This window comes from Melozone crissalis, unplaced genomic scaffold (genome assembly GCF_028551555.1).
Source record: "Melozone crissalis strain CALT ecotype California unplaced genomic scaffold, PUWL_Pcris_2 ptg000736l_1, whole genome shotgun sequence".
Lineage (NCBI taxonomy): Eukaryota > Metazoa > Chordata > Aves > Passeriformes > Passerellidae > Melozone > Melozone crissalis.
This window is the reverse complement of record NW_026536388.1, coordinates 1-22,500: the sequence shown is the minus strand read 5'-3', so window position 1 is coordinate 22,500 and position 22,500 is coordinate 1. Positions and strand designations below refer to the sequence as shown.

At 55.0% G+C, this 22,500-nt stretch overlaps 2 protein-coding genes and 1 long non-coding RNA gene across 3 annotated transcripts in view; 2 read left to right on the top strand and 1 right to left on the bottom strand.

The window, feature by feature from the left end:
* Positions 1–5,909, top strand: part of LOC128950577 (syntaxin-1B) — a 13,030-nt gene extending 7,121 nt beyond the window's left edge. The window contains exons 6-10 of the mRNA XM_054295447.1: positions 616–724; positions 1,690–1,763; positions 2,791–2,928; positions 4,317–4,427; positions 5,794–5,909. Coding sequence (XP_054151422.1) covers positions 616–724; positions 1,690–1,763; positions 2,791–2,928; positions 4,317–4,427; positions 5,794–5,874 — 513 coding nt within the window. The 3' untranslated portion in view covers positions 5,875–5,909. The remainder of the gene's footprint in view (positions 1–615; positions 725–1,689; positions 1,764–2,790; positions 2,929–4,316; positions 4,428–5,793) is intronic.
* Positions 5,910–8,762: 2,853 nt separating this feature from the next.
* MAPK7 (mitogen-activated protein kinase 7) lies at positions 8,763–15,438 on the bottom strand. Its single transcript, XM_054295448.1, has 7 exons — positions 15,399–15,438; positions 13,996–14,186; positions 12,619–12,784; positions 10,783–11,903; positions 9,727–10,091; positions 9,512–9,639; positions 8,763–8,948 (listed from the first exon to the last, which is right to left on the bottom strand). Exons 2-7 carry the CDS (start codon positions 14,159–14,161, stop codon positions 8,822–8,824), a joined length of 2,073 nt encoding a protein of 690 aa, XP_054151423.1. The 5' UTR covers positions 14,162–14,186; positions 15,399–15,438; the 3' UTR covers positions 8,763–8,821.
* Positions 15,439–16,187: 749 nt separating this feature from the next.
* On the top strand, positions 16,188–18,553 carry LOC128950580 (uncharacterized). The gene is made up of 3 exons (XR_008484377.1): positions 16,188–16,239; positions 17,577–17,676; positions 18,479–18,553. It is a non-coding gene; the product is annotated as an uncharacterized LOC128950580 (long non-coding RNA).
* The last annotated feature ends 3,947 nt before the right edge of the window (positions 18,554–22,500 follow it).

Genomic DNA, 22,500 nt, shown 5'->3' with positions numbered 1-22,500 from the left:
TGTCCCTCTCACCTGTCCCCTCTCACCTGTCCCTCTCACCTGTCCCTCTCACCTGTCCCCTCTCACCTGTCTCACCTGTCCCTCACCTGTCCCCTCTCACCTGTCCCCCCTCACCTGTCCCTCACCTGTCCCTCACCTGTCCCCTCTCACCTGTCCCCCCTCACCTGTCCCTCTCACCTGTCTCTCACCTGTCCCTCTCACCTGTCCCTCTCACCTGTCCCCTCTCACCTGTCCCCCACCTGTCCCCCCTCACCTGTCCCTCACCTGTCTCTCACCTGTCTCTCACCTGTCCATGTCCCACCTGTCTCACCTGTCCCTCTCACCTGTCCCCTCTCACCTGTCTCTCACCTGTCTCTCACCTGTCCCTCACCTGTCCCTCACCTGTCCCTCACCTGTCTCTCACCTGTCCATGTCCCACCTGTCTCACCTGTCCCTCTCACCTGTCCCCTCTCACCTGTCCCCTCTCACCTGTCCCTCACCTGTCCCTCACCTGTCTCTCACCTGTCTCCTCTCACCTGTCTCTCACCTGTCCCCTCTCACCTGTCCCCTCTCACCTGTCCCCTCTCACCTGTCCCTCACCTGTCCCTCTCACCTGTCCCCTCTCACCTGTCCCAGCACTCGACGCTGTCGCGCAAGTTCGTGGAGGTGATGACCGAGTACAACGCGACGCAGTCCAAGTACCGCGACCGCTGCAAGGACCGCATCCAGAGACAGCTCGAGATCAGTGAGGGTCATCTGGTCACTCTGAGTGACCGCTGGGGTCACCCGGGGTCAATGGTCATCATTGGTCATCATTGGTCACCGTGGGTCATCAGGGGATGGGGATGGACTGTGGGGTCACCATGCACTGACCGCTGCAAGGGCCGCATCCAGAGACAGCTCGAGATCAGTGACGGTCACTCTGTGGTCACTCTGTGGTCATCTGGTCACTCTGAGTGACCGCTGGGGTCACCCGGGGTCAATGGTCATCATTGGTCATCATTGGTCATCATTGGTCACCGTGGGTTATCAGGGGATGGGGATGGACTGTGGGGTCACCATGCACTGACCGCTGCAAGGGCCGCATCCAGAGACAGCTCGAGATCAGTGAGGGTCACTCTGTGGTCACTCTGTGGTCACTCTGTGGTCATCTGGTCACTCTGAGTGACCGCTGGGGTCATTGGTCATCATTGGTCATCGTGGGTCGTCATTGGTCATCGGGGAATGGGGATGGACAGAGCGGTCACTGTCACTGACCGCTGCCAGGACCGGATCCAGAGACAGCTGGAGATCAGTGCGGACACTGACCGCTGCTCTGGTCACTCTGAGTGACCGCTGGGGTCACTGACCGCTGCTCTGGTCACTCTGAGTGACCGCTGGGGTCACTGACCGCTGCTCTGGTCACTCTGAGTGACCGCTGGGGTCACTGACCGCTGCTCTGGTCACTCTGAGTGACCGCTGGGGTCACTGACCGCTGCTCTGGTCACTCGGTGGTCACTCTGGGGTCATCTGGCACCATCTGGTCACTCTGGATCATCAGGGGTCAGTGGTCAGTGCGGGGAAGGAGTCGCTAATGGGCGTGGTCAGTGTAGGGGTCACTCTGAGGGTCAGGGGTTACTCTAGGGGTCAGTGGTCACTGGGAAGGAGTGGTCAGTGAGGGGAAGGGGTCAGTTGTCACTCAGTGGTCACTCAGCGGTCACTCTCCCGCAGCCGGCCGGACCACGACCAACGAGGAGCTGGAGGACATGCTGGAGAGCGGCAAGCTGGCCATCTTCACCGACGACGTGAGTGACCATTAGTGACCACTGACCAGAGTGACCACCGTGGTCATCATGGCCACCAGGGGTCAGTGGGGTCATGGGGAGTGACCACGGGGTCACCGTGGTCACCGTGGTCACCGTGGTCAGTGTGGTCACTGTGGTCAGTGTGGTCACCGTGGTCACCGTGGTCACCGTGGTCACTGTGGTCAGTGTGGTCACCGTGGTCACTGTGGTCACCATGGTCAGTGTGGTCAGTGTGGTCACTGTGGTCACTGTGGTCACTGTGGTCAGTGTGGTCACTGTGGTCACCGTGGTCAGTGTGGTCACTGTGGTCAGTGTGGTCACCGTGGTCACCGTGGTCACCGTGGTCACTGTGGTCAGTGTGGTCACCGTGGTCACCGTGGTCACCGTGGTCAGTGTGGTCACCGTGGTCACCGTGGTCACTGTGGTCAGTGTGGTCACCGTGGTCACCGTGGTCACCGTGGTCACTGTGGTCAGTGTGGTCACTGTGGTCACCGTGGTCACTGTGGTCACTGTGGTCAGTGTGGTCACTGTGGTCAGTGTGGTCACTGTGGTCACTGTGGTCACCGTGGTCACCGTGGTCACTGTGGTCACGGCCATGCTGGAGAGCGGCCAGCTGGCCACCTTCACGGATGACGTGAGTGACCACTGACCAGAGTGACCACAGTGACCACCAGGGTCACCATGGCCACCAGGGGTCAGGTCCACCAGGTGACCACCTGGAGATCTCTGGTGACCACCTGAAGGTCTCCAGGAACCTCTGGTGACCACCTGGAGATACCTGGGACCAGGTGACCGCCAGGTGACCGCCAGGTGACCACCAGGTGACTTGTGGTGACTACCAGGTGACCACCTGGAGATCTCTGGTGACCACCTGAAGGTCTCCAGGAACCTCTGGTGACCACCTGGAGATACCTGGTGACCACCAGGTGATTTGTGGTGACCACCTGGAGATCCCTGGGACCAGGCGGCCCCGCTGACCGCCAGGTGACCGCCAGGCGGCCCCGCTGACCGCCGCGTGTCCCCGCAGATCAAGATGGACTCGCAGATGACCAAGCAGGCGCTGAACGAGATCGAGACGCGGCACAACGAGATCATCAAGCTGGAGACGAGCATCCGCGAGCTGCACGACATGTTCGTGGACATGGCCATGCTGGTGGAGAGCCAGGTGTGGTCATCCTGAGTGACCGCTGAGTGACCACTGAGTGACCAGTGGTCACTGGGATGGGTTATGGGTCGTTGGGAGTGACCACTGGTCATTGGGACCCATCGAGGGTCATTGGGAGTGACCAGTGGTCATTGGGACCCATTGATGGTCATTGGGAGTGACCAGTGGTCATTGGGATCCATCAATGGTCATTGGGATCCATCAATGGTCATCGGGACCCATCAATGGTCATCGGGAGTGACCAGTGGTCATTGGGATGGGTTATGGGTCATTGGGAGTGACCGGTGGTCATTGGGACCCATTGATGGTCATTGGGAGTGACCGGCGGTCATTGGGATCCATCAATGGTCATTGGGATCCATCAATGGTCATCGGGACCCATCAATGGTCATCGGGAGTGACCAGTGGTCATTGGGATGGGTTATGGGTCATTGGGAGTGACCGGTGGTCATTGGGATCCATCGAGGGTCATTGGGATCCATCGAGGGTCATTGGGATCCATCAATGGTCATTGGGAGTGACCAGTGGTCATTGGGATCCATCGAGGGTCATTGGGATCCATCGAGGGTCATTGGGAGTGACCGGTGGTCATTGGGACCCATTGATGGTCATTGGGAGTGACCGGTGGTCATTGGGATGGGTTATGGGTCATTGGGAGTGACCGGTGGTCATTGGGATCCATCGAGGGTCATTGGGAGTGACCGGTGGTCATTGGGATCCATCGAGGGTCATTGGGATCCATCAATGGTCATTGGGAGTGACCAGTGGTCATTGGGAGTGACCGGTGGTCATTGGGATGGGTTATGGGTCATTGGGAGTGACCGGTGGTCATTGGGACCCATCAGTGGTCATTGGTCAGTGGCCAAAGGGCATCCGCGAGCAGCACGACACGTTCGTGGACACGGCCATGCTGGTGGAGAGCCAGGTGTGGACACACTGACCATTGAGTGACCACTGAGTGACCACGGGTCATCGGGATCCATCGATGGTCATTGGGAGTGACCGGTGGTCACTCTCCGGCCGCAGGGGGAGATGATTGACCGCACCGAGCACAACGTGCAGCACTCGGTGGTCACTGACCAATGGTGACCCATGGTGACCCATGGTGACCATCACTAATCAATGGTCACTCTGAGTGGTCAGTGGTCACTCTGGGCGGTCAGTGGTCACTCTGGGCGGTCAGTGGTCACTCTGGCTGACCGGTGGTCACTCTGGTCACTCTCCAGCCGCAGGGGGAGATGATTGACCGCATCGAGTACAACGTGGAGCACTCGGTGGTCACTGACCAATGGTGACCCATGGTGACCATGGTTGGTCAGCGGTCACTCTGAGTGGTCAGCGGTCACTCTGGCTGACCGGTGGTCACTCTGGTCACTCTCCGGCCGCAGGGGGAGATGATTGACCGCATCGAGTACAACGTGGAGCACTCGGTGGATTACGTCGAGCGCGCCGTGTCCGACACCAAGAAAGCCGTCAAGTACCAGAGCAAGGCCCGGAGGGTCAGTGGGGACACCGGGGATACTGGGATATACTGGGATGGACTGGGATGGACTGGGATGGACTGGGAGGGACTGGGAGGGACTGGGAGGGACTGGGAGGGACTGGGATGGACTGGGAGGGACTGGGAGGGACTGGGATATACTGGGAGGGACTGGTTTATACTGGGACATACTGGGATGGACTGGGTTATACTGGTTATACTGGTTTATACTGGGACATACTGGGATGGACTGGGAGGGTCAGTGGGGGAATCACACTGGGTTATACTGGGAGTGACTGGGAGGGGACTGGGATGTACTGGTTATACTGGGAGGGGATTGGGAGGGTCAGTGGGGACACTGGGACGGACTGGGTTATACTGGTTTATACTGGGGTGGACTGGGTTATACTGGTTTATACTGGAATGGACTGGGTTATACTGGTTTATACTGGAATGGACTGGGTTATACTGGTTTATACTGGGGTGGACTGGGAGTGACCGGGTTATACTGGTTTGAACTGGGAGGGAACTGGGAGGGTCAGTGGGTTATACTGGTTTGTACTGGTTTGTACTGGTTTGAACTGGTTTGAACTGGTTTGAACTGGTTTGCACTGGTTGGGGCTGGGGGTGGGGGAGGGGTCGGTGACGTTCCGCTGTTCTCTCTCCCCTCCCCCGCTGCCGGGACGTCCCAAAATTCCCCAAAATTCACCTGAAAAATCATCGAAACTCCACCAAATTTCATCGAAACTCATTGAAATCCGTTGAAATCGATGAAAAAAATCATCAAAATTCATTGAAAATCATTGAATTCCATCAAATTTCATCGAAATCCATTGAAATTCGTTGAAATCAATGAAAAAATAATCAAAATTCATCGAAATTCACTGAATTCCACCAAAACTTGTTGAATTTCATGGAAATTCATCGAAACGCATTGAAACTCATTTAAATTATTCGTTAATACTCACCGAAACTCATCAATAATCCACTGAAATTCATCAAAATCCACGCGAAATTTGCCCAAATCCATCCAAATCCATCAAATTCATTAAAAACCCATCAAAACGCAACAAAACCCTCCAAAATTCACCTCATTTACCCCGGATCCACCGAAACCCATCCAAACCCAACGAAATCCACCGAAATTCACCAAAAAAACCCCACCCAAATTTACCGAATACCCCAAACCCCGTAAATCCCACCCAAAATACCCGAAAAATCCCAAAAAATCCCCCCAAAAAATCCCCAAAAATCCCCCAAAAACCCCCAAAACTTCCCCGAAAAATCCCCAAAAAATCCCCAAAAACCCCAAAATTCCCCAAATCCCCCGAAACCCCCAAATGTCCCGAATCGCCCCGAATTGTCCCCAAACCATCCCCGAGCAGAAGAAGATCATGATCATCATCTGCTGCGTGGTGCTGGGCGTGGTCCTGGCCTCGTCCATCGGGGGCACCCTGGGCCTCTGAGGCTCCGCCCCCGCCCCAGGCCCCGCCCCCCGCCCCGGCCCCGCCCCCTCGCGCCCCTCCCCCGATATCCCCTTAATTAATTAATCGACCGACCAATCGACCGCATCGACCGCGAATAAATGACCGAGTTAACGAATCGCCAACGGACGAACCAGCACGCGGTGGTCCCGTCGCCGCCGGCCACGCCCCCTTCCCACCGAGGCTCCGCCCCCTCCCCCGGGGTCGGCAAATCTAAGCTCCGCCCCTTCCCGTTCCTCATTGGTTGTCATCCATCGCGTCATCCCCCGCTGGCCACGCCCACGAGTCGGCGGTTGGGTTGGGTTGGGTTGGATCAGTTGGGTTGGTTGAGTTGGGTTGGGTTGAGTTGGGTTGGGTTGGGTTGGGTTGAGTTGGGTTGGGTTGAGTTGGGTTGAGTTGAATGAGTTGCATTGAGTTTGGTTGGGTTGAGTTTGTTGAGTTTCATTGAGTTGGGTTGGGTTGGATTGGGTTGGGTTGGGTTGGGTCTCATTGGGTTGAGTTGGGTTCAGTTGGTTTGAGTTGAGTTGGGTTAAGTTGGGTTGGGTTGGGTTGAGTTGAGTTGGATGAGTTGGGTTGGGTTGGGTTCATTGGGTTGGGTCAGGTTGAGTTGGGTTGGGTTGAGTTGGGTTGGATGAGTTGAGTTGGGTTGGGTTGGGTTGGGTTGAGCTGAGTTGGATGAGTTGGGTTGGGTTGGGTTGGGTTCATTGGGTCGGGTCAGGTTGAGTTGGGTTGGGTTGAGTTGGGTTGAGTTGGACGAGTTGAGTTGAGTTGGGTTGGGTTGGGTCGGGTCAGGTTGGGTTGGGTTGGGTTGGATGAGTTGAGTTGGGTTGAGTTGGGTTGTGTTGGGTTGAGTAGGGTTGGGTTGGGTTGGGTCAAGTTGGGTTGACCAACCCATCGGGGTGGGGGCGGTGCCATCGTCCCATTCCCACCGCGCCGATAACGTGACCATCACCGACCAGTTAAACCAGTGCCCGACTGGTTAACCCTTCATTGACCAGTTAAACCAGTGCCCGACTGGTTAACCCTTCATTGACCAGTTAAACCAGTGCCCGACTGGTTAACCCTTCATTGACCAGTTAAACCGGTCCTCAACTGGTTAACGCACCACCCACCCAACTGGTTAACCCATCCCTGACCAGTTAAACCAGTCTTGAACTGGTTAACCCTTCATTGACCAGTCTAACCAGTACCCAATAACATAATTGATGACTCAATGACGTCATCAATATCCCAATTGCCTCATCAATGACCAATGACATCGTTAAAGACCCAATCAATTACCCAATGACGTCATCGATGTCCCAATCTATGACCTCATTGATGGCCCCGCCCATGACCCAATGACGTCATTGATGACCTATTGCCATTATCAATTACCTCATCTGTTACCTCGTCAATGACGTCATCGATGACCCCGCGACCCAGTCATTGAACCAATGACGTCATCGATGACCCGGTGATGCCATCGATCACACAATAACCTCATCAATGAACCAATGACGTCATCGACGACCCGATGACCTCATCGATGACCTCATCAACCACCAATGACTTCATTAAAAACGCAATCAATGACCCGATGACGTCATCAACGACCCCCATCCCCCCCTTAGATTTCCGGCCCCGCCGGGGCCCCGCCCCCCGAATGGCCCCACCCCCCAGGGACCATCCCCAACAGTTCGGGGGTAGGGGCCTCCCCAAGCCCCTCCCCTTCCCAAGCCCCGCCCCCTCCCGAGCCCCGCCCCCCCGCGCTCGTGGTCTGTGATGTCTTTGCTACGAAAGCCATTGCCAAAAACGCAGCCGGCTCCGCCTCTTCTTCCTCCCCGGCCCCTCCCCCTCCTCGCCGCCCTCCTCATCCTCAGCAGGGGGGGTTCGATATGGCTAAAATTCCGCCCAAAAAAGGCAAAAATTCCACCCCAAAACGGCGCAAAAATTCTGCTCAAAAAGGCGAAAATTCTGCCCAATAAAAGGTAAAAATTCCACCCAGGAATGGTGCAAAAATTCTGCCCCAAAAAGGCGAAAATTCTGCCCAAAAAAAGGTAAAAATTTCATCCAGGAATGGCGCAAAAATCCTGCCCAAAAAGGCGAGAATTCCACCCAAAAAAGGCAAAAATTCCACCTAGAAACGGTGCAAAAATCCTGCCCAAAAAGAAGAAAATTCCACCCAAAATGGCCACCCAAGCCCTTCCCAATAATGGAGAAAATTCTGCTCCAGAAAGTCAAAAATTCCACCCAAAAAGTCACAAAAATCTGCCTAAAAAGGTGAAAATTCCACCCAAAAAAGGCAAAAATTCCACCCAGAAATGGCGCAAAAATCCTGCCCAAAAAGGCGAAAATTCCACCCAAAAAAGGCCAAAATTTTACCCCAAAATGCGAAAATTCCATCCCAAACAGTGGAAATTTTACTTAAAAAAGGCAAAAATTCTGCCCAAAAAAGGTGAAAACCCAAAAAGTTGAAAATTCTGCCCCAAAAAAAGGCAAAAGCTCAGCCCGAAAAAGGCGAAAATTCTGCCGAAAATTCGACCCCAAAAAAGGCAAAAAGTTCCACCCCAAAAAGGTGAAAATTCCCCCGAAAATTCCACCCAAAAATGCGCGAAAGTTTCACCCAAAAAAAAGGCGAAAATTCCACCCAAAAAAAAGGTGAAAATTGGGCCCAAAAAGGCAAAAATTCCACCCATGAAGGAAAAAACTCCGAGAGAATTTTGCCTTTCTTGGGTGGAATTTTCCCGGTTTTGGGCAAAAATCCCACCCTAAAAAGACAAAAACTCTGCCCCAAAAAGGCGAAAATTCCCCCCCAAATATGCGAGAACCCAAAAATCCCCCCAAAAATTTGCGAATTCCCCCCAAAACGCGGACACGCGGCGGGGTTCCGGTACAAAGTTTACTGGGGGCGGGGGCGTGGTCCGGGTATGCAGATGAGGGGCGGGGCTCAGGGCTCGGGCAGCTCGTCCATCAGGAGGTCGCGCTGGAGGCTCTCGAGCGCCGCGGGGCTCAGCCGGTGAACCTCCAGCCAATCGCGGAGCAGCGACGCCGACAGCGGCGCCGCCTCCTGCGGGCTGGGGGCGGGGCCACGGAGTGACGTCAGAGGCGGGGACACGCCCACCCGGGGGGACGGGCCAATGGGAGACAACGCGACCGAACCCATCCCGATAAACCCGACCCGATGGGAACCAACCCAACCCAACCCAATGAAAGTCAATAAACCCAACCCAACCCAACCCAACCCAATGAACCCAACCCAACCCAACCCAATAAACCCAACCCAACCCAACCCAACCCAATGAACCCAACCCAACCCAACCCAACCCAATGAACCCAACCCAACCCAACCCAACCCAATGAAAGTCAATAAACGCAACCCAACCCAACCCAACCCAATGAACCCAACCCAACCCAATGAACCCAACCCAACCCAACCCAACCCAACCCAATGAACCCAACCCAACCCAACCCAATGAACCCAACCCAACCCAACCCAACCCAATGAAAGTCAATAAACGCAACCCAACCCAACCCAACCCAATGAACCCAACCCAACCCAACCCAACCCAATGAACCCAACCCAACCCAACCCATCCCCACCCAACCCGACCCTCCCCTCCCCCTGGCCCCTCCCCACCTGTCCTTGGCCACGCCCACCATGTCGAGCGATTGGCTCAGGAACTCCTCCAGGTCGAAGCCGACGCCGTAGCCGGCGCCGCTGCCCTTGGGCGTGGCCGGGAACGCCGGCGGCAGCGGGTCCTCCACCTGCCCAGAGGGGGCGTGGCCTTCACCCGGGGGGCGTGGCCACGCCCAGACCCCCGCCCACCCCCCGTCCAGACCCCGCCCCCTCACCTGTGACCTCTGCAGCTGCCGCGTCACGGCGGCCACGTCCGCGGGCTCCGCCCACCCCGCGGGGCGCGGCCACGCCTCATTGGTCGGTGCCAGGGGCGGGGGCGGGGCGCGGGGGCGGGGCCGGGCGCCGTCGGCCATCTTGGTCCAGCGCTCCAGGAGGTGCCGGTCGTCGTCGGTGAGGACGAGGCCGCCGGGCCCCTCCCCCTTTGGGCGGGGCTCGCGCCGCTCCCGCTCCCGCTGCCTCTTCTCGCGCTCGCGGGCGCGCTCGGCCCGGCGCCGGCGCTTCTCCTCGCGCTCGCGCTGCCGCTCCGCCGCCGTCACCGGCCGGCGGCCGTCGGGAGCGTCCGGCGCCGCGCAGGGCGGGTCTGGGGCGGGGCCAAAGGGGCGGGGTCAGTGGGGGCGGGGCAAAGTCAACGGGAGTCAAGGCAAGGCAACGCGACCCAACCCAATGGGATGAAGCCGACCGGACGCAGCCCAACCAAACTCAACCCAACTTGAGTGAAGTCAACCCAACCAAACTCAACCCAATGCAACCCAACTGAACTCAATGAACTCAACTCAACCCAACCCAACGCAATTGAATAAACTCAGCTCAACCCAACCCAAGTCAATCAACTCAACCCAACTTGACCCAACTCAACCCAATGCAACCCAACCCAACTGAACTCAATGAACTCAACCCAACCCAACTCAACCCAACTCTACTCTAGTCAACTTGAGTCAACCCAATCAAACTCAACTCGACCCAACCCAACCCAAATCAATCAATCCAAACCAACCCAACTTGACCCAGCTCAAATTGAGTCAACTCAACCCAACCCAACCAAACTCAACCGACTCAACCCAACTAAACCCAATTGACCCAACTCAACCCAATCAACTCAACGCAACCCAACTCAACCCAACCAATCCAATCCAACCCAACCCAACTCAACCCAACTCAACTTTGATCAACTAAACCAACCCAAATCAATCAACTCAACTCGAACCCAACTCAACGCAACTGAACTCAATGCAACCCAACCCAACCCAACCCAACCCAACCCAACCCCCCACCTTTGCTCTTGTTCCTCATGGCCGATTTCAGCAGTGCCGCCTTCAGCGCCGCCTTGGTGTCGTCCGAGATGGCGCCGTCCCTCTTGGGCGGAGCCACCGACGCCGCCGGCCCCGCCCCCGCCGCCGTCCCCGCCCCCGCCGCCGGCTCCGCCTTCACCCTTGGGGACTCCATGGGGCAGTCGGGGGCGGGGCCCGGGCTGGGCATGTCCACGTCGGCGCACGGCGGCCACGACGGATCGTCGGCGTCGACCGCGCCGAGCTCGACGCCAACCCCGGCGTCGACCTCGCCGACGTCACCGGCGCCGCTCCCCGGCGCGGGCGCGATCTGCCGGCGGATGCCGTCGCGCCGCGCGTGGAAGTCGGCGATCTCGGCCACGATGGCCGCCTTGATCTCCTCCTTGGTCAGCGCCTGCCGCTCGAAGGCGAAGTCGAACGCCGGCACGCACTCGGGCTCGTCCTCGGGGTCGTGGTACTTGGCCAGGAAGGGGTGGCGCAGCGCCTCGGCCACGCCCACGCGCTCCCGCGGGTCGAAGCGCAGCATGCGGCCCAGCAGCGCCAGCGCCGCCGGCTCGGCGTCGCCGAAGAGGCTGTGCCAGGGCACGGGCGGGCGCGGCGGCAGGCTCTGCACGTAGGCGCGCACGCGCTCGGCGCCGATGGCCGCCATGACGCCCGGCGGGGGCGTGCCCAGCACCGCCATGATGAGTTGGAGCTGATGGACGTAGTTGCGGCCCGGGAAGAGCTGGCGGCGCCCCAGCATCTCGGCGAAGATGCAGCCGACCGACCACATGTCGATGGCGCGCGTGTAGCGGTGCAGCGACAGCAGCAGCTCCGGCGCGCGGTACCAGCGCGTGGCCACGTACTCGGTGAGGAACGGCTTGGCGTGCCGCGGGTCCGAGCCCAGCCCCCGCGCCATGCCGAAGTCGCCGATCTTGAGCTCGCAGTTCTCGTTGACCAGCAGGTTGCTGGGCTTGAGGTCGCGGTGCAGCACGTTGGCCGAGTGGATGTACTTGAGGCCGCGCAGCAGCTGGTACAGGAAGTAGCGCACGTGCTCCAGCGTGAGCGGCTGGGACGAGTGGATGATCTGGTGGAGGTCGCTCTCCATCAGGTCCAGCACCACGTAGCTGCGGGGGAGGGGCGGGGAGAGGCAGCCAAAGCCAACTCAACTCAACCGAACTCAACCGAACTCAACCGAACTCAAGTCAAGTCAACTGAACCCAACTGAACCCAACGCAACTCAACTCAACCCAACCCAACTCAACCCCACCCAACCCAACTCAACCAAACTCAAGTCAAGGCAATAAACCCAAGTCAACCCAATGGAAGTCAATGGAAGTCAACTGAAGCCAACTCAACCCAACTCAACTCAATTCAAGTCAATGAACTCAACCAAACCCAGCTCAACTCAACCCAACTCAACGCAACCCAACTCGACTCAAGTCAATGAACTCAACCAAACCCAGCTCAACTCAACCCAACTCAACGCAACCCAACTCGACTCAAGCAAACCCAATAAATTGAAGTCAACCCAACTCAACCCAACTCAACTCAGCCAAACTCAAGGCAAGGCAACAAACCCAAGTCAACGCAATGAAAGTCAATGGAAGTCAACTGAACCCAAGTGAACCCAACCCAAGTGAACCCAACCCAAGTGAACCCAACCCAACTCAACGCAACTCAACTCAACCCAACCCAACTCAACGCAACTCAATCAAACCCAACCCAACTTTGTCCAAGTCTACTCAAGCAACTCAACTGAACTCAACTCAACCCAACCCAACCCAACCCAACCCAACCCCCTCCCAGGCCCCGCCCCCCTTGGGCCCCGCCCCCGCTCACACGTTGCGGAACTCTCCGTCGGGGCCGCTGGGCCGCAGGATGTCCTTGATGCCGATGATGTTGTCGTGCTTGAAGTGCTTGAGGATCTTCAGCTCCCGCAGCGTCCGCTTGGCGTTGGTGACCACGTCGAAGGCGTTGGGGATCTTCTTGATGGCCACCTGCTGGCCTGGGGGCACACAGGTGTGACCAGGTGTGACCAGGTGTGTCCCAGGTGTGCCCAGGTATCTCCAGGGGTGATCCAGGTGTGTCCCAGGTGTGACCAGGTGTGTCCCAGCCACCCCAGGTATCTCCAGGTATCTCCAGGTTTGTCCAGATGTGTCTCAGGTGTGACCTAAGTGTGTCTTACCTGCCTCAGGTGCCTCCGGGTGAGTCCAGGGTGGATCCAGGTGTGTCCCAGGTGTGTCCCAACCCCACCAGGTGTGTCCCAGGTGTGTCCCAGGTGTGTCCCAACCCCACCAGGTGTGTCCCAGGTGTGTCCCAGGTGTGTCCCAGGTGTGTCCCAACCCCACCAGGTGTGTCCCAGGTGTGTCCCAACCCCACCAGGTGTGTCCCAGGTGTGTCCCAGGTGTGTCCCAGGTGTGTCCCAACCCCACCAGGTGTGTCCCAGGTGTGTCCCAGGTGTGTCCCAGGTGTGTCCCAACCCCACCAGGTGTGTCCCAGGTGTGTCCCAACCCCACCAGGTGTGTCCCAGGTGTGTCCCAGGTGTGTCCCAGGTGTGTCCCAGGTGTGTCCCAACCCCACCAGGTGTGTCCCAGGTGTGTCCCAGGTGTGCCCCAACCCCACCAGGTGTGTCCCAGGTGTGTCCCAGGTGTGTCCCAACCCCACCAGGTGTGTCCCAGGTGTGTCCCAACCCCACCAGGTGTGTCCCAGGTGTGTCCCAGGTGTGCCCCAACCCCACCAGGTGTGTCCCAGGTGTCTCACCTGTCTCAGGTGTATCTCAGGTGTATCCCAGGTGTATGCCAGGTGTATCTCACCTGTCTCAGGTGTATCCCAGGTGTATCTCACTAGTCCCAGGTGTATCCCAGGTGTATCCCAGGTGTGTCCCAAGTATCTCAGATGTACCTCACCTATCCCTCACCTGTCCCAGGTATCTCAGGTGTGTCCCAGGTGTGTCCCAGGTGTGTCCCAACCCCACCAGGTGTGTCCCAGGTGTGTCCCAGGTGTGTCCCAGGTGTGTCCCAACCCCACCAGATGTATCTCAGGTGTCTCACCTGTCTCAGGTGTATCTCAGGTGTATCCCAGGTGTATCTCAGGTGTATCTCACTTGTCCCAGGTGTATCCCAGGTGTGTCCCAAGTATCTCAGATGTACCTCACCTATCCCTCACCTGTCCCAGGTATCTCAGGTGTGTCCCAGGTGTGTCCCAGGTGTGTCTCACCTGTGTCCCGCCTCCGTGCCGAGCTGACCACGCCGTACGCGCCCGTCCCGATGGTCTCGATGACCTCGTAGTCGTCGCCCACCTCGAAGGTGACGTCGAGCGCCCGCGAGCGGAGCAGCGCCAGCGGCCCCGGGGGGTCCCGGGGGGGCTCCTCGGCCTCGCCCATCGCACCTGGGCAGGTGAGGGCGCACCTGGGGGGCAAAACATCCCATTAAAGGGGCCAAAAATGACCTGAAATGGACTCAAAAATCACCTTAAATTGACCCAAAATCCCATTAAAGGGAACCCAGGGGGGCTCCTCGGCCTCACCCATCGCACCTGGGCAGGTGGGGGCGCACCTGGGGAGGGGGAAATCGCCTGAAATGGACCCAAAGCCACCTTAAATTGATCCAAAATCTCATTAAATTGACCCAAAAATCATCCTGGAAAAGACTCAGGGGGGTCCTGGGGGGGGGGATCCTCGGCCTCGCCCGTCGCACCTGGGCAGGTGAGGGCGCACCTGGGGAGGGGAAAAATCGCCTGAAATGGACCCCAAATCCACTCAAATTAACCTAAAATCCCCTGAAATGGACCCAAAATCCCATCAAAGGGACCCAGGGGGCTCCTCGGCCTCGCCCATCACACCTGCCCAGGTGAGGGCGCACCTGGGGAGGGGGAAAATCGCCTGAAATGGACCCAAAATCACTAAAAAAAAATCACTTTATATGGACCCCAAATCTCCTCAAACGGACCCAAAAAATCACCCGGGAGGCACCAAAAATGAATGGGCATTAAACGGACCCAAAAATCACCAGGGAGGAACCCAAAATCACCCGTGGGAGCCCGAAATTCACCGAGAAGGGACCCAAAATCCCCTTGAACCGTCCCAAAATGTCCTTAGAGGGACCCGAGATCACCTGAAATGGACCCAAAATTGCGCTAAAGGGTCCCAAAACCCCCTTGGAGGAACCAAAATCCTCTCAGGGGGTCCCAAAATCTCCTTAAATTGGCCAAAAATCACCTTAGAGGGACCAAATTCCCCTAAATTGACCCCAAAATCACCCGAGGGACCCCAAATCCCTTCGAATTGACCCCAAATCCGCTTAAACAGCGCCAAAATCGCCTGAAATTCAGCGAAATCGCCTTAAATTGATCCGAAATCCCCTTAAATGGCCCCAAAGTCACCCGAGAGGGGCCCGAGAACCCCAACATTCCCTGAATTGACTCAAGAGGCGCCCAAATTCCCCTGAATTGACCCAAAATCGCCTCAAATTGACCCAAACTCCTCCGAAATGGCCCCAAAACGGCCCCAAACCCCCCCGGGCCCCCCCCGCCCCCCCGTTGGTCGCTCCCGTTTTTCTCCCCCCCCCGGGGTCGCGATGGGCGGGGCCGTTGCCATGGCGACCGCCCCGCGCCGCGCTCACCGCTCCCGCCGAAACCCGGAAGTGGCTCCGCCCCAGGCCACGCCCCCCTCTCAGTGGTTTGTTGGAAGCACTTCCGGCTCCTCTCGGTGGTTTTGGAGGACTTCCTGCTCGTCTCCGGGATATTTCCGGTTGTTTTCCGGGTTTTCGCTTTGACGTCCGGTTTGTCTCTGTGGTTTTGGAGGACTTCCGGTTATGCTCTATGGCATTGGAGGACTTCCGGTCCGTCTCGATGGTGCTGGAGGACTCTGCGGCCTCTCTATGGTTTTGCCTGAGGAATCTGCGCATGCGCGGTGCGGCCGCTTCCGGTAGTATCGCCATGAGGGACCGGACGCGGGAACTGCATCAGGCGAGAGGCCAAAAAATGGGGAAAAAAGCTCAAAAATCGGGAAAAAGAGGCGAAAAATCGGGAAAAGAAGCCCGGAATCGGAACCGGGGAGCCCGAAAGTGGGGGAGAAGTGGCGGAAAATGGGGAGAAAGAGGAGAAAAATGGGGGAAAAGAGGAGAGAAATGGGAAAGTGGCCGGAAAATGGCGGAAAAAGGGGAAAAAAGGGCAAAAATGGGAAAAGGAGACAAAAATGAGGGGAAAAGTCCAAAAGTTGGGGAAATGAGCCTCAAAATGGGGAAAAAGAGCCCAAAAATGGGAAAATGAGATAAAGAATGGGGGAAAGAGCCAAGAATTGGGAAAAGCGCCCCAAACCGGGGCAAAATTCGGATTTTCCCCAAATTTGGGATTTTCCCCCAATTTCCGTTTCCCCCTCAGGCCTCGGACTCGGACTCGGAGGGGGAGGGGCCGGGGGGGGAGGGGCGGCTCCTCAGCCCCCAGGACCCCGCCCTGGCCCAGGTGGGTCCCGCCCCTTTGCATCTCATTTGCATTTCATTTGCATCTCATTTGCATCTTGGTTTTCCCCCTTCTGGCTCTAGCTGGGTTCTGTTGTGGTGATATCGCGATATGACCCCTTCCTATCATGATATCCCCGTTTATATTGCGATATAACCGGTCCGTGTCGCGATATGACCCCTTCCTATCATGATATCCCTGTTTATATCGTGATATAACTGGCTCCTATCGCGATATGACCCATCCCTATTGCAATATCTCCATTTCTGTCGTGATATAACTGTCCTATCGTGATATAAGCCTATGTCACTATCATGATACAACCCGTCCCTGTCGCGATATAAGCCGCCCCTATTGTGATAGAAGGGTCCCTATCGCGACATCCCCTCTCCGTGTCATGACATGACGTGTCCCTGTCACGATGTCCCGTCTCTATCACGATATAACCTGTTCATGTCGCGATATATCACGACAGGCACACCCTGTCTGTGCGCCCCTGGGGACACTGTCCCTGGAGAACCCCCTATGTCGCGATATAACCCATTAATATCATGATATAACCCATTCATATCGTGATATAACCCATTGATATCACGATATAATACATTCATGCTGCGATATAACCCATTGATATCGCGGTATAACCCGTTGATATCGCGATATAACCCATTCATATCGCGATATAACCCATTCATATCGTGACAGGTGCGCCGTGTGCGCTCCCTGCTGGGGGCGCTGTCTCTGTACAATGGCCCATATCACGATATCCCGTGTTTATATCGCGATATCCCGTGTTTATATCGCGATATCCTGCGTTTATATCGCAACAGGCGCGCCGCGTGCGCTCCCTGCTGTCGGCGCTATCCCTGTACAATGTCCGATATCGCGATATAAGGTGTTTATATCGCGATATCCCGTGTTTATATCGCGATATCCCGTGTTTATATCGCGATATGTCGCTCCAGACGCGCCGCGTGCGCTCCTTGCTGTCGGCGCTGTCGCTGTACAATGTCTGATATCGCGATATAAGGTGTTTATATCGCGATATAAGGTGTTTATATCGCGATATCCCGTGTTTATATCGCGACAGGCGCGCCGCGTGCGCTCCCTGCTGTCGGCGCTGTCGCTGTACAATGTCTGATATCGCGATATAAGGTGTTTATATCACGATATAAGGTGTTTATATCGCGATATCCCGTGTTTATATCGCGACAGGCGCGCCGCGTGCGCTCCCTGCTGTCGGCGCTGTCGCTGTACAATGTCTGATATCGCGATATAAGGTGTTTATATCACGATATAAGGTGTTTATATCGCGATATCCCGTGTTTATATCGCGACAGGCGCGCCGCGTGCGCTCCCTGCTGTCGGCGCTCTCTCTGCGCGCGGCCGAGCTGGAGCGGCTGCAGGAGAGAGCCCTGGGAACGCCCCTCCCCCCCCCAGGTGAGATCGGGGGGGTTTTGGGAATTTGGGAATTTGGGGAATTTTGGGGGAATTCGGGAATTTTTGGGGGAATTTTTGGGTGGAATTTGAGGCATTTTCCGGGCGAGTTTTGGGAGAATTTTGTGGAATTTTTGGGGGAAGTTTGGGAGAACTTTTGGGCGGTTTTGGGTGAGTTCGGGGCATTTTCGGAGCGATTTCAGGTGGATTTGGGGGGGCGGGAATTGGGAATTTGGGAGGGGATTTTAGGGAGAATTTTGGGGAAATTTTGGTGGAATTTCGGGGAGATTTGTGGGGAAATGGGGAATTCTGGGAGGACTTGGGGGAGAATTTTGGGGGGATTTTTGGGGCTTCCTGGGGGGATTTTGGGTGAATTTTGTGCGGTTTTTGCCCATTTTTGGAGTGAATTTTTGTGTAAATTTTGGGTGAATTTTGCCCAGTTTTTGGGTGATTGTTTTGTAAATCTTGGGCGAATTCTTTTGGTGTGACTTTGGGGTGAATTTTTGGGTGAAATTTCGCCGTTTTTGGGTCCCAGAGCTGCAGGAGGAGCTGGGCCGGTTTGGGGTGATTTTTACTCATTTTTTGGGTGAATTTTGGGTGAAATTTCGCCGTTTTTGGGTCCCAGAGCTGCAGGAGGAGCCGGGCTGGTTTGGGGTGGTTTTTACTCATTTTTTGGGTGAATTTTGGGTGAAATTTCGCCGTTTTTGGGTCCCAGAGCTGCAGGAGGAGCCGGGCCGGTTTGGGGTGATTTTTACTCATTTTTTGGGTGAATTTTGGGTGAAATTTCGCCGTTTTTGGGTCCCAGAGCTGCAGGAGGAGCTGCAGCGGCTCCGGGACGAGATCCAGGACCTGACCCGGGAGATCCAGGGGGGGCTCCGAGGTAACCCCAAAACGCCCCAAAATAACCCCAAAATTACCCCAAAATTACCCCAAAATTGCCCCAAAAATATTCCAAAAATAACCCCGGAAAAATACCAAAAAACATCTCAAAATTGCCCCCCAAAAAATCCCAACAAATGACCCCAAAAATACCCAAGAAATAACCCAAAAATGTCCCCCCAAAACAACCCCAAGAAATCTCACAATTACCCCAAAATATCCCCAAAATCCGGCCCCCAAAACTACCCTAAGACACCTCAAAATTGCCCCAAATTCGGCCCCCAGAATACCCCCCAAAATGCCCTAAAGCTGCCCTAAAATATCCCAAAAATATCCCAAAATTACCCAAAAATTCCCCTGAGAAACCCAAAATTCCCCCCCCAAAAATATCCCCAAATGTTCCCCAAAATACACCAAAAAAAAAAAATCCCTAAAATATCTCAAAATATTCTCCAAAAAGAACCCAAAAATAACCCTCCAAATACCCCAAAATACCCCAAAACCACCGCCAAAAGTACCTTAAAATTACCCCCAAAATTCCCCTAAAAATACCCAAAATTACCCCAAAATTCCTCCCAAAATACCCCCCAAAACGCACCAAAAAATCCCTAAATTACCCCAAACTGTCCTCGAAGAAGACCCCAAAATTACCACAAAATGCCCCCAAAATTACCCCAAAAATTACTAAAAAAACACCCCAAAATAACCCAAACGTACCTTAAAAATATCCCAAAAATATCCCCGAAATATCCCAAAAATAACCCCAAATCCCCCCCAAAATTGCCAAAAAAATTACTAAAAAAATAACCCAAAAATAACCCAAATGCACCTTAAAAAAATCCCAAAAATAACCCCAAAATAACCCCAAATCATCCCCAAAATTGCCAAAAAAATTACTAAAAAAATAACCCAAAAATAACCCAAATGCACCTTAAAAAATATCCCGAAAATAACCCCAAAATATCCCAAAAATAACCCCAAATCACCCCCAAAACTGCCCTAAAAATTACTAAAAAAAATCCCCCAAACCATCCCAAAAAAATCCCCCAAAATATCCAAAAATACCCCCCAAAATTACTAAAAAAATGCCCTAAAGTATCCCCAAAATTACCCCCAAAAATATCCCCAAAATCCCCAAAATCTCCCCAAAATCCCCCAAATCTCCTCAAAAATTCCCAAAAATATCCCCAAAAATCCCCAAAAATATCCCCAAAATCCCCAAAATATCCCAAAAATCCCCAAAAATATCCCCAAAAATCCCCAAAAATATCCCCAAAATCCCCAAAAATATCCCAAAAATCCCCAAAAATATCCCAAAAATCCCCAAAATCTCCCCAAAATCCCCCAAATCTCCCCAAAAATCCCCAAAAATATCCCCAAAATCCCCCAAATCTCCCCAAATGCCCCAAATCTGCCCCGATGCCCCAAATCTGCCCCGATGCCCCGATTCCCGTTTTTCCCGATTCTTTGTTTTTTCCCCGTTTCCAGCGCTGGCCCCCCCGGCCGAGGAGCCCCCGGGCTCGATGGGGGCGCGGCTGCGCCGGACCCAGGTGGGGGTTGGGGCAAATTTGGGGGAAATTTGGGGGTTTGGGGCAAATTTGGGGGAAATTTGGGATTTTGGGGATTTGGGGGAAATTTGGGGTTTGGGGGTTTGGGGGAAATTTGGGGGTTTGGGGGTTTGGGGGAAATTTGGGGGTTTGGGGATTTGGGGGAAATTTGGGGGTTTGGGGATTTGGGGGAAATTTGGGGGTTTGGGGTTTGGGGGAAATTTGGGGGTTTGGGGGTTTGGGGGCAATTTGGGGTTTGGGGCGTTTGGGGGAAATTTGGGGGTTTGGGGGTTTGGGGGCAATTTGGGGTTTGGGGGAAATTTGGGGGAAATTTGGGGGTTTGGGGATTTGGGGGAAATTTGGGATTTTGGGGCGTTTGGGGGCAATTTGGGGTTTGGGGGTTTGGGGGAAATTTGGGATTTTGGGGATTTGGGGGCAATTTGGGATTTTGGGGATTTGGGGGCAATTTGGGGTTTGGGGATTTGGGGGAAATTTGGGGGTTTGGGGGAAATTTGGGGTTTTGGGGATTTGGGGTGATTTGTGGTTTTGGGGGGCTTTGGGGTGATTTGTGGTTTTGGGTGGTTTTGGGGTGATTTGTGGTTTTGGGTGGCTTTGGGGTGATTTGGGGTTTTGGGTGGCTTTGGGGTGATTTGGGGTTTGGGGATTTGGGGTGATTTGTGGTTTTGGGTGGTTTTGGGGTGATTTGTGGTTTTGGGTGGCTTTGGGGTGATTTGGGGTTTTGGGTGGCTTTGGGGTGATTTGGGGTTTGGGGATTTGGGGTGATTTGGGGTTTTGGGTGGCTTTGGGGTGATTTGGGGTTTGGGGATTTGGGGTGATTTGGGGTTTTGGGTGGCTTTGGGGTGATTTGGGGTTTTGGGTGGCTTTGGGGTGATTTGGGGTTTTGGGTGGCTTTGGGGTGATTTGGGGTTTTGGGTGGCTTTGGGGTGATTTGGGGTTTGGGGATTTGGGGTGATTTGGGGTTTTGGGTGGCTTTGGGGTGATTTGGGGTTTTGGGTGGCTTTGGGGTGATTTGGGGTTTTGGGTGGTTTTGGGGTGATTTGGGGTTTTGGGTGGTTTTGGGGTGATTTGGGGTTTTGGGTGGCTTTGGGGTGATTTGCTCATTCCTGGCTGATTTGGGGGAGGATTTTCCTGGGCGTTTTTGGCATTTTCCGATTTTTGGGTGGAATTTTTTGGGGACTTTTGGGATTTTGGGGTCGCCCTGACGGATTTTGGGGGTTCCTGGGTGGGGTTTTGGGTGGATTTGTGTGGATTTCGGGTCGTTCTGGGTGGATTTTGGGTGGATTTTGGGTCGTTCTGGGTGGATTTTGGGTGGATTTTGGGTGGATTTTGGTGGATTTTGGGTGGATTTTGGGTGGATTTTGGGTCGTTCTGGGTGGATTTGTGTGGATTTTGGGTCGTTCTGGGTGGATTTTGGGTGGATTTTGGGTGGATTTTGGTGGATTTTGGGTGGATTTTGGTGGATTTTGGGTGGATTTTGGGTCGTTCTGGGTGGATTTTGGGTGGATTTTGGCCATTTCTGGGCGAATTTCCATGGGGATTTTTGGGTGGATTTTGTCCGTTTCTGGACAGATTTTTTTGGGGTTTTTTGGGGTTTGGGGGATTTTGGGGGTGCCCTGGATGATTTCAGGGCTCCCTGGGTGGGATTTTGGGTGGATTTGGGTGCAATTTGAGTGAATTTTGGCCATTTCTGGGCGGATTTCGCTCGGGATTTTTTTGGGTGGATTTTGGCCGTTTCTGGACGGATTTTTTTGGGGTTTTTTGGCGTTTCGGGGTTTTTGGGGTCGCCCTGACGGATTTTGGGGTGCCCCACCCCAGCACGGGCTCCTGGCCCAGCAGTTTTGGGGGCTCACGGGGTCCCTCCAGGCCGCCCAGGGCCGCTACCCGCCAGCGCAGCCTGCAGCGCATCCAGCGGCAGCTCCAGATCGGTGAGGAAACCCCAAATTTTGGGGTCCTAAAAAAATTTTTTTGGGGGTCCCAAAAAATTCTGGGGGGTCCCCAGAGCCTTGGGAGGGTCCCTGAAAAATTTGGGGGGTTCTGGAAAAATTTGGGGGAGTTTTGAGAATTTTTGGGGTTTTTGAAAGGTTTAGAGTGACGGAAAAAGGTTTGGGGGAGGTGGAAAATTTTGGGGGTTTCGGAAAATTTTGGGGTCCTAAAAATTTTTTTGGGGGGTCCCAAAAAATCCTGGGGGGTCCCCAGAGCCTTGGGAGGGTCCCTGAAAAATTTGGGGGGTTCTGAAAAAATTTGGGGCCAAAATTTGGGGGAATCCCTGAAAAACGCCGGGTTGGGGGTTGGGGGGGGGTCCCAAATTTTGGGATCATTTTCCCATTTTTGGGGTTCCCAGTCCCATTTTTGGGGTATTTTAACCCATTCTTGCCCAATT